This window comes from Calliphora vicina, chromosome 1, assembly GCF_958450345.1.
Source record: "Calliphora vicina chromosome 1, idCalVici1.1, whole genome shotgun sequence".
Taxonomy (NCBI): Eukaryota; Metazoa; Arthropoda; class Insecta; order Diptera; family Calliphoridae; genus Calliphora; species Calliphora vicina.
Window position 1 is genome coordinate 130,415,425 of NC_088780.1, and position 12,635 is coordinate 130,428,059.

Genomic DNA, 12,635 nt, shown 5'->3' on the forward strand with positions numbered 1-12,635 from the left:
CGAACTCCATGCTTTTCTTGCAACAAAACGTTAGTTTGCAATATTTGTGTTTATCATTCGATTTATTAAATATTTTGCAACACTTACGTACGCGGTTAATAACATCACTTATACGCATATATTTTAAGATCATGGCCTTCATCTATTTCAATGTAATCATTATAAATGTCATCCTCAATATCACTTTCGACGACCATTTAAAAATCACATTCTCTATCACATTCAATTCCACTTTAATCTAAGTTAATATTTTGATTATTAATTGCGATTCTTCTAATATTTTGCCAGCTAAATAACACATATTTTATTCCGTACCTTTTATTTTCATTGGTTCAATTCCTAAGTTATAGATTTTTAAAGATTTGTTTTTAGAATTGTAACTTCTTGCAGTAATATTTATATATTTATAAAATGAGCTATCGGAACACTCAATGATCGGAAGTCCCTTTGTATTTAGTTATTTGTCGAATTTCAGAAACAATACAATTTTTGTAAGTCATTGTTACTTATTTAAATTTGAGATTATGAAAAATTTTAAGCAATTTAATAAATTTAAATATATATGAACATAAAATTGTTCGAATTATTCGTTATTCGAAAATGGCCATTTTTGAATTGATCAAATAATTATTCTTAAGAAATTATTCGGTTAATCGAACGATCATTAGTCGAATGAATACCCTAGTATGTAGTCAGTACTATGTGTCCATATTATGAAAATGGGTCAGTTTATTGAAATAAACTACATATAATTGTTTTCGTAAGTTTTGTAAATTTTGGTACTTTTTTTAAAGTACCGGTAAAGGATATACAAATATTTTGTGAATGCGTTACTAAATTAACATTATTGAATTACATTCCTATATTTAGATATTGTGTATTATTTTTCAATATTGATTTTTAAAATAATTTTACATATGTATATTTAGTTTACATCCCTGTTTTAAATTGCTCAAATTAACGATTTTTTATAACATTTGAATTGAATTTATTAATTGTTTTTACACGAATATTCGCAATTTATTGTTGTTATTTATTTATTCATGTTTTCTCTTCATTTTGCAAATAGCAAAAGTAATATCATATGAAATTTTATCTTTGTTAAAGCAGAAAGGCGAAATACGTTTAATAATGTGTAAAATTATATTGATTATGTTGGAAACAATTTCAATTGGAAACATTATATGTATTTTAATTTTATGAAAACGCACTAATTTGATTAACGGTCATAATTACTATAAATGTAAGCTTTGATTTTGATTGGCAAATGACAGAAGCGTACAAGTCAATTTTTAAGTCAATCAAATTACTTTTTTGTTACGTAGAGCTTTCCAAAATTGCCGCAAGATTAAAATTTGCAAACACTTGTGCTTTAAACTGTTGCCAACAAACAAAAAAAACATTCTGACAGGTTATTAAAAATGGAACAGAAGAAAATGAATTATTGCAACAATATTTTAAAAATAATGAAAGTTTGTCTGCCACTGTTTCGAACAACTAAATAATGATAAATAGGTAAACATATTTGGTCAATTCACAAGGTCTCTTATCATGTCATATTGTCATAATTTTCTAAAATTCACGACTCGGCGGCTCGGCTTAACCGACTCTTAGGCGTTCGGTGCGGGTTTCTGCTGGCTGATAACACAATAATTATTATATGAATAATAATAAATTGCAGAGGTCTAACACACACCTTAAAGTATACCGATCGAATTAGAATCACTTTCTGAGTCGACTAAGCGATGTCCGCCTGGCTGGTCGGCTTGCTGGCTGGATAGCCATGTAAACTTTATGCTTATATAAATTTTGAAGATATTTCGATCAAATTTGGTACATATTATTTTTTCGGTGCAAGGACTAAGGAAGCCTATTGAAACTGGCTGAATTCGGTCCATTAGTTCACCTAGCCCCCATACAAATGTCCTTCCGAAATTGGACTTTATCGGTCATAAATGTTTAACATATATATGTCTCTCCACAAATTCCGCTCCAAATAAGTTTTATATATACAAAATTCATGTCACCAAATTTTGTTACGATCGGTCCATAATTAGTCATAGCTCCCATATAGACCCGCTTCCGAAAATCACTTTAACGTGCATAAATCGCTTAAAAATGTTGGTATACACACAAAATTCAACATAGATAACTTTCATATAGAAATAAATCACACGACCTAATTTCATTGTGATCGGTCCATAATTGGTCATAGCTCCCATATAAGGCCCACTTCCGAAAATCACTCAAAAATATAAATTATTGAAATTTTAAAAGAAAAATGTTTTTGCTCTTTTACTTAGTGCAGGGTATTATATGGCTTGACCGACCATACTTTCTTGCTTGTTTAGTTGGGAATTTTGCATTTTAAAACAAATAAAATTTTGTATTTCCAAAAATAAATTTTAATAATAATATGATTTCATTGGGTATAATAATATGATTATTTCAGAACATATTATGATACTAATAATGATCATAATATGATACTAATAATGATCATTATCATAATATCTTAGATTATGTTCACCACAACCATGTTTTTAATAGGTTTATGCATGGGAACAAATTTGTAGGAAAGTTGGTTGAGGTTGTTGTTACAATATTTAGACTTAAGCTAAGCTCATAGGTTTTGCTTAATACAATAACATAGTATTGCTTAATTATTTTTTTTATAAAACATAGTTTCTCATATTATTTGTAGTCAAAACAATTACCGATTTTACTACCTTTGAAACCTATTTAATTTAAAATTACTTAGTATTTCTCTGCACAAAATAAAAAAATAAAATCAAACCCTTATTATACTTCATTTCCTTACATTTGAATACATTGTTAGTTAAATTACTTGTAATTAAATATTTTACATCGTCTATCATTTACAGCAACTGTGTTCTTCTTTTTGTGTTAAGAACTATTTTGAAAAACCCACATTAGCAAAGAAATACAAATAAATTCTTTTTGAGCTGGCAAAACGACACACAAAAACGTATAGTTGACAATAATGGGAAGCTTAAGTTCTTTTGATTTGATGTTTTTACATCTCATTTTTCTGTTACTACGATATTGCGCGTACTTCCATTTTTAATCCCATTTTAATTAGTGTTGAAACTGTTTTGCACAGATGGAAAAAGGAATAAGAAAAATATTTGTTAAGTAACAAGTGACATTATATGAATTTGTTTTACTTTTTATTTAGTTTCTCTTATGCTGCAAGCATCAACAGCAGCTGTAAAATGAAAACAGGATATATTAAGTACCCAGAAGTTAAGCAAGTAGTCAATGTATCCCTTAAAGACAGTAATTGTCATAAATGTTTTATCACTTGACTGACACCAATTTATATATTTTGGTCATTTGACACGTATGTGGTCTTTGAAGTGCAGTAAGAAGACAACTGGTTACTTTATACATCCCATGTAATCTAGTGTGAAGACAAATGTCACTTAACTGTCTCTAAGTAATATGGAGTGTAGTCACTTTAAAAGTTTTGTGAGTAATTCGTACAAAGTGTTTTTTTACAAATTGTGTTGATATAATTCTCATACAGTTTGTTTTTGTTTTTGCTTAACTATACTGATATCCCATGTAACATAGCATGAATTCAATAGCCACTTTAATGTCTCTAACATTTGTACTGCACTTTAAAAAACAATCCATTAAAATAACTACTTATGTCTATTGACTCCCTGCTTAGGACATGCACGTGTGAAAATAACTAGACACGTAGCTATTGAAGTAACTAGTTCCCACCCTAAATGATGGGTAAAATCACTAGTTCGGGACTGTCTCCTACTACTGCTGGGTAGTGTAAGAGTTTGAGTATGTAGAATTCACATTGGATTCGAATCACAGCCATGTTTCTTTAATGTGTTTGTGTTTACATTTGTGATTTTCACTTGTAAGTTGTTGGTGGCAAGCCTGAATTGTTTTAAATAAAGGATGTTTTTCTTTAGATATAAAAATCATTAGTTTTTGTTGCTTTAAACTTTTTTTTTTAATATTATATAAACTTTTAATTATATCATACTTAAAACTGAATATTGTATGTACCTATGTACTAAAAAAAATAAGAATATCCTAGTTCCTTTCAACAGATCACCCGCTTTAAATTGAAAAACAAAAAACCATAATTTGTTTAAAAATAAATTTAAAATTCTGTAGTGCTATTAAAATTAAAATTAAATTGCATATTTAACACTTTTAATTTAAATAACAAAATAAATATTAAGTTTTTTGTTTCTATTTTATTAAAATTTGCTAGACCACTAATAACTTCCATTATTTTACTGTTTAAATGTTCACATAATTACATTCAAATATTTATATTGTATTGTCTGTCATAAAAATGTCATAATATTATCCATGTTTTGTTTAAAAAAAAAATATTCAATTAGTAGTATGATATTAGGGTGTCCCTTGTTGTAAGTAATAGATTTTAATTTTATTTACAAATAATTCTAACCCTATATCTATAGTTAGTTTTTTTGTTTTGAGTTATGGCTTACCCTTATTATTGGGTAATTATATCTATATATTGTAAATAAAACTGTATTTATATATACAATTTTATGTAAGCTTTAAATGTTTGTTATAATTAGTAAAATGAATATGCAAATTTTCATATTGATATATTTAGCATTTTTTTAAATATTGGCATAGATTTATGGGAATTACGGTCATTGTAAAAATATCAACAAAGCTAAATCTTTAGTATATATAAACAAGTAAGAAAGTCGGTCAAGGACTACCATATGATAACCTACACCGAGTAAATCATTATAAACACTTTTGTATAGGGGGGATTTCTTGTTAAGTGAACCACCTTTTGAAATCGATGTCCTCCTATCGGGAAGATTAGTCCTATAGAATTCAGATACAATTTTTTAACAAGATCGGTTTAAAAGCAAGATTAAGTCAAATCTTTAATATTTTGAATCTTATTGGTGAAGGTGGTAATATGATATTATTTTTAATTTCTTTGCTTTTTATGATTTTTTTTAGAGAAAACTATTCACGTCCATGATATTTTTATTTAGATTTAAGTTAAAAATATATAATATACAAATTATTTAATAATAAATTAATATAAATAACAATGTAAAATATAAGTGCCATATATAATCACTTTGGCCATTCTTGGCTTCCAGATTATCAATAAATAAATTGAATTGAATTCAGATACAATTTTTTAACAAGATCGGTCAAGAACTCTCTGAGTTAGAGGGGGTCAAATTTTGACATTTTTGCCAAGCAGGTCTTTTTTCTTATCCATGTAACTTATTTCTAATTGTTCTTAGCAAAATATGTCCTAAAGAGTTTAGATAGCTACTTCTTCAATCTTTCAAAAAAAAAATTTTAAATTTAAATTTTTTTTTTTCCAAAATCAAATACTTGTGTGACTCTTTTCTCAAAATGGGCCCTTTTTACTCAAAAGAAAGCTTACATCTTTTCCTTGAAGAGATTTTTCGTCGATAAGTGGGATGCGAGTGGGATATCTATCAAAATAAATCAGCCTAACTACAAAAGCCTTAAAGTCGATTTTAAGTCCATAAAGTTGACTATTATTTAAAATTTCGTAACATAAAAAAAATTTAAAATTAACTTAAAATGTTGTTTTAATATTTTAAAGAAAAGCTTTTTGTATTGAAGATTTATGTACATTTTATTTTTTCAAATTTTTGGAAATTTCTTTTTTTTTTTTTGTTTACATTCATTGAAAAATATTTTCAATTATTAGAATGTACATATGTATATTAGAGTTAATTTAAAAAATTTGTTTTGCGGGTATCATCATTTCTCTGAAGGTTTTTGCGTAAATAAAAATAATGGCGTCCTTTTTTTTGGAAAATTTTTACTCCTTGTAAAGAAATATTGGTACCGTTTTGATAAGCTTAAAATGCCTTTTCATCGAACATGTTTAAAAAATCAGAAATTATTTTTTTTTTATTTTTTTGATGAGATTTGTGCCCCCTGTTGTGGGTTTTTGGAACTATTTTTTAAGGATTCAAAAAACATCAATTGTATTCATTTTTGAGACAGAATCGACTGGTGAAATCAGATTTGCAATATATTCAACCGTTTTTGCTCTACAGAAAAATTTACTCAAAATGTGCGTCTAAGGAGTAAAAATTGTCCAAAAAAAAAGGACGCCATTATTTTTATTTACGCAAAAACCTTTAGAAAAATTATGATACCGGAAAATCAAATGAAGTGACCTGGTCACAAACGAACTCTAATGTATATCTTGGAAAAAGTTTTGAAACTATTTTTTCAAATAAAAACAAACGTACTATTTTAAAATAAAGTCGACAAAAATTAATTTTAAAAATTCTTTTATAGTGTATCTCAAGACATACAATTTTTGTTTTCTTTTTTGCGAAATAAAAAACTTTTTTTTAAATGGGCCCTTTTTAATTTTTTTTTTTCCATAAAAGAAAGCTTACTTAGGTCTATTCATTTAAGAGCTTACTGGTCGCTTTGTGGGATGCGAGTGAGATATATGTAAAAATAAATGTTTTGTCAAAAAAGTGAAAAAAGTTTTGTTCTGTTTGGCCAAAATGTCATAACACCCTCTAACTCAGAGAGGTCTTAACAGATCTTGTTAAGAAATTGTGTTTAAATTACCATCCAATAGGACTAACGTTGGTGCATTTCATTCCGATCGGAAGACATCGATTTTGGTTCACTTGACATGATATAACTTATTTGCATTGAATTTAATTTTTAAATGATTTTGGCTTGTTAGAGAGATTTTCGGAAGTGGGCCTTACTTGGGAGCTAATTATGTACCGATGGTCACACAATTTGGTAGCATGATTTGCGTATAAATGAAACTTATTTCTGTTGAATTCTATGTGGATACTAACATATTTCAGAAACGGAAATCGACTCAAGGAAGGCTTTCGCAGTAGTGTACATAGGTCCCAATTAATATTTTTTTTTGCTAACATTTTCAAACTGTTTTCTTTCCTATACTTTTTGTATTTTTGTACAATTTTTAAAAAAAAAAATTTCTTTATAACCCAATTGTGTTCAAACCATTTTTATGCTTTTGTCAAATAAATAACACAGTGAGTGCACTAAAGGAAGTTGTGAAAATATTTTGTAAATGTTTGTACATATTAATATATTGTTTTTACCGGATCATCTTTTTGTAAAATTGTGAATAATGTGATCCTCTTTTGTACAGTAGAACTCCCGTGGATAACAACCGATAAAGCAGTTATCTACATGTAGTTGTTCGCGAGAAATGCCGTTTAATGCCATCTAAATTTTTTTTTAAATATTTGCAAACTGAAGAGTTTTATCTTTTTTCAATTATGATCGTGACGTCAGCTTTTAGTCGTTAGATAATTATTCCATCTAATTAGAAACAGATGAAAAGAATGAAACTAACCATGGTAATTTAAGCCCTATTACGATATATGTGGCAATTCAATGTCATAGTACGTGACATTTGTACGCATATAAACACAAATTTATATATACCCTTGCCACTCATGGTAAAGGTTATAAAAATATGATAATATGGAGTGTGTTGTTCCAAATGTATATGGACTTAAACATTTTGTTATGCGGTCTTATAATGAGGTGTGCTAAATATGTATGTGATTTCACTTAATTTTTCCAGACATTCTTGCTACAAAAACTATATAACAACATGTCAACATTTAGTTTTAATAACAATTTCCAAACATTGATTTAAATTTAAAATATAAGTCTTGGGTGCCTTATCCTAATCATAATTATGGAAATTTTATTACAATAATAATAAAAATAAAAATAAGCGGTCGTAAAATATGTAAGTAAAACTATAAGAAGAAAAACCTACCTCAGGTTGTGTTTCGCCATGAACTATACACACCAGCATGGCCTCATGACCCTCCCCGGAAAATACAACAGGACGTTCCACAGTGATTTCAGGAGGATCTGTAATAAAAATAGCAAAAACAAAAGCATAAAAGTTAAATGTTAGTACAACAAGAAAGACAACATAAAAAAATGTATATGTATAAAAAACAAAACTCAACAAAAGACTAATAAAAATTTATATTTTACTAAAAAAAACAATATTTTTATAGAGGGTCGTCGATTGTTCATATTATTTTGTAAATTTTTTTTATATGTAAATTTTCACAAAAAAAAAAATAAAAAGAAAAATACTATAACTACTATTAACATATACTTACATAAAACATGTAAAACCACTTGACTAGAGGCGGGTTGGCCAACACCATTATTGGCGGTACATATATAAACGCCACCCTTGTGACGATCCACATTTTCAATTGACAATATATGGGAATGTAGTTTCTCCTCGCCTAGAAAAAATTTGCACACAGATACAAGAAAAATAGAAATAAAATGAAGACAAAAAAATTAACATAAATAAAATATTTAGTTTAAAAATATAAAAATGACCCTTAAGTTTTACATTGTCCTTCAATTCAATTTAAACAAAGAGCTGAAAAACAGCTCTTCGTCCTAGTTGGAAGTGCGTTAGTGTATGTGTGTATGAAAAATATATACAATAATGGTTTTTATGCAGAAAATATCTTACCATTGGGTAAAATATTATTTTTACGACTCCATGTAACATTTGGCGTTGGATTACCAGAGGCTGAACACTCAATACGTACTGATGAACCTTTTTTAACTTGCAAATGACCGCTGGTACTTATATGATGAATCCTTGGTGGCACTGTTGGTTGTTAACAAAGGAACCAACGGAAAGAAAAATAAAAGAAAGAAAGAATATATTAGAATTGTTGAAAATTAAGGAAATATTTAAAATAAACAAAATTTATGTAATAGTTAGGGGAATATTGTAGAAATCTATATTTCGCAATAAAATGGTAATTTAAACATTCTAGCATTGATGCTGTGTGCGTTTTTAACATTAGCCCTGGGTTATGTACATACTTGTGAATTTAAACACTTGATATGTTTGAGAAAGTTTTCAGAAAATGCATGGTCGGTCATTAGCAATGTAGTAAAGTTTTTGATATAATACCCAGCCAAAACTTCACTTACAATTTTCAATGTAACTACAATTTAACTACTTCCTGAATGCATTATTTTGTAGTCGAGTCTAAGACAAAAAAAAATAGTTTTACATACATTAATCGCTTTAAACAGCTTATCTTTGAGACATCGCGAACAAAAATAGGCACTTTTGGTCTAGTCGTCAAATTCCCCATATTTTTCAGCTTATTTGTAAAGTTTTTGCTGGGTACGAAGCAATAGGCATTTAAATTTATAAAACCATTATTTTCTATAACAATTGCAGCAATAAAAAATATAAAACACACAAATAAAGTATCTACACTTTGTCGAACACAATTATGTATATTATCACTTAAGAAATATGAAGCACAAATACTATGTAACCTTCATTAAATAGTAAAGGATAAAAGAAAATAATTGCCCCTAATAAGTACAAGGTCATAAAATCAATATTTTCAAGTTCCACGTTTCTAATAAATAGTTTTGTTATTTCCTATCAATTAATAATTTTTCCAATCAATTTCTGTACATAAAATGTTTGGTAACAATTGGCCTTAATTTGACGTCAAATTAAAAATCAAAACTTAATGATAATAAATATAAAAAACAGCAATATGTAATGTTTATGTATTTTATGTTTTGTAGATCGCGTGTAATATTATTTAACTCTGATTTTTTTATACATATATGTTGTGTAAAAATACCATATATGTACAATGTACATGTTTTTGTATTAACAACATTCAGTAAACTCTGTGTAATTGATTGATAGATTATTTTGAAGGATACTAGAAAATATTTTAGAAAAGTGTGTTACTTCGTCGTACTCCTATAACATGTCAAAAAAATGGAATGCCTACACGCAGAGAAAAAATATAGTTGTCCATGTTTAAAGTAACCATTTCAATATTGTTGTAAGTTTTTTTTAACAATATTATAATAAAAATGTTGCACTTTTTCATACTAAAAAATTTGTATAAATTTTCTTAATGTGACTGAGTAGAACCAATAACTTGTGTTGAATAAAATATTAAGAAAATTTATACAAATTTTAGTTTTAGAATCTCAATAAAAATGTAATATGTAATAAAATATTTATTTATTAACAAAACTCAATAAAATTTTCAAAGTTTTTTAAAATTGTCCTTTTAAATAACAAAGTGTAAAAAAAATTATCAAAAGATCAAAGGGAATCCCGCAATTCCTAAAAATTGGAGCGAAAATCCCAAAAATGGTATCTTTTACAATTTTACAATTTTTTAGGGTCCACATTTCCTTCGGGGCTGGGAAAATATTTTGGGGATAAATAGGGATCACATTGGGGTTTTAAACCCTACTTTCCGTTTTCTGATTCCAGCTTTGTGATTTTAAAACATGTGGCCCAAATTTGAAATTTTTATAAAAAGTAGGTCACATTCCGAAGACTGTAGGGCCGACATATTCAAAAACTGGAACATGTTTTTTATACTAGAATATTTTTCGTAAAGATACCTTACAGAAAAATATAAAATTGTTATATGTTCTTAAAGAAAGTGTATTTATAATAAAAAATTTTTTGAATATATAAATTGAAAATCGTTTATTTTTCGATCCATAATTGACATTGCTCTGAAATCTTCTGTATTTTATTTATATTTTAATTCTCTAACCAAAAAAAGAAATTCGAGTCCATTAGGTCCAGAAGTACGTCCTATATTTTTAAAAAAGCGGACCAAGGTTTCGCAAACTTTTAAAATTTAAATTTTTAAATGCTTATAACTCGGAAACTATAAGAGATAGATAGCACACGCACGCACGTAGACCTAGCCGAGCGCTTTCCCAAATTATAAAAATCTTTGAAAACGGATGGGAAACAAAAAAATTGCACGTGTTAAAAATTTTACATGTCGAAGGTGTCCTAATTTGAGCCCCCATAGGGCTGCCCCTACATCAGTTGTTGGCCCATTTTAATAACTTAAATTTGTATACTCCTTGGCTACGCCCATATTTTATCCCGATCGGACCAGCCGTTTGGAAATGCCAGATTTATTTCCAAACGGCTTTATTGAAGTCGTATGATAGTTCAGGAAGTTCCAGATCGCAATGCGTTAAACAACTTAGAAGCGAAGGAACGATGAAAAATAATTGAGGTTTAATTTTATAAAAAAAAATACACCTGTTGTATGATGGATGATGAAACTTATGTACTGGGAGACTTTTCACAACTTCCGGGTCAAGATTTGTATGTGGCTAATAGATTAGGTAATGTTCAAGAATAATACCGGACAAAAAACATACAAAATTCCCCAAAAAGTTTCTTGTATGGCAAGTCATTTGCAGTTGTGGCAAATGACATTGTGACATCAGGCACGATAAACGCAGAAATATATCGAGGACCTATATTCAAAACCATTTAATTTAAAAAACACAACTTTTCAGGAGAGCCCAAAACAGTTATTTTGTATTCGGTATTCTACAATATTTTTTAAAGCAACTACTGATTCTCACATAGAATTGGTTGCAACATTTTGGCATTATTGTGGACCTAATGATAGATAGAGGGTTTTTCTTCTCAAAATATTCAATGTGTATGTATGTATCAAAATGATAAGATAGAGGATTTTGCATTTTAATAAAAATATTTTCTAGAAAATTTTTTAAAAAATAAAATAAAGAACAGAGGAAAGGTATCCCGGGACATTTAGCTCATTCTTTAATGTGAGGTATTTTCGTTAAATCCAAAAAGTATTATTTTTTTTTTTGCGATTTAACCAATCAAATAAGGCATTGTCGTTGTGAGGGCACTTTAAGTGTTCTTTTTAATTTGAGTGTTTCGAATTTTTCGGTTGAATTAAAGATTTATTATACAGTTTTTCTATACAACTTATGCGTAAGATATGTTGTCAAAATAGTTTATCTATTTGAGGACTATTTATCATAATATTTGTTCAATAAACAAATTCTCAAATACTGACGCTTATCTTAGAAAATACCCATCTATTTAAACATCCTTGTTTTTATTTGTAGGATTTTTTATAATTTGGTTTGCAGTATTTTCGACAAAAAACCTCTTAAAGGAATGCACCTTAGCATTCTTTTGAGCCAAAAAAAATTAAAAAGAGCCGAATTTAAAAAAAAAAATTAGATTTTGCCAAAAAAAATAGGCAAACGTTTTATGTCTTGAGTTACAAAATATTTATTTTGATAGATATCCCACTGGCATCACACAAAGCGACTAAAAAGGTCTTCCAGAAAAAGAACTAATCTTTCTTTTGAGCTTAGTTCTTTTCCTGAAAAAAAAGTCATCAAGGTTTTTGATTTTGCAAAATATTTATTTTGGTAATAAATTACATGGATGAGAAAAACCAGCTGCTTGGCCAAAATTTGACCACCTCTAACACAGAGTTCTAGTTCTTGACCGATAGAACTAACTTTGGTTAAAATTTCATAACAATCGGAAGAAATCGATCTAAAAAGTTGGTTCACTAGATATGAAATTCCCCATATATAAAAGTGTTCTGTTGGATAGCTATATAAATCAAGCATTTATGACGGATAAGTCCCATCTCAGCAGGACATCTACATCGAAAACGATGTAACCATTTATATAATATATTTGAATTCTTTTATTTATTTCAAAACCTTAA

At 28.0% G+C, this 12,635-nt stretch overlaps 1 protein-coding gene across 1 annotated transcript in view; it reads right to left on the bottom strand.

The window, feature by feature from the left end:
• Window positions 1-12,635, bottom strand: part of LOC135952873 (basement membrane-specific heparan sulfate proteoglycan core protein) — a 111,796-nt gene that overhangs the window by 83,605 nt on the left and 15,556 nt on the right. The window contains exons 2-4 of the mRNA XM_065502717.1: window positions 8,564-8,704; window positions 8,193-8,324; window positions 7,835-7,932 (exon numbers count right to left, since the gene is read on the bottom strand). Coding sequence (XP_065358789.1) covers window positions 7,835-7,932; window positions 8,193-8,324; window positions 8,564-8,704 — 371 coding nt within the window. The remainder of the gene's footprint in view (window positions 1-7,834; window positions 7,933-8,192; window positions 8,325-8,563; window positions 8,705-12,635) is intronic.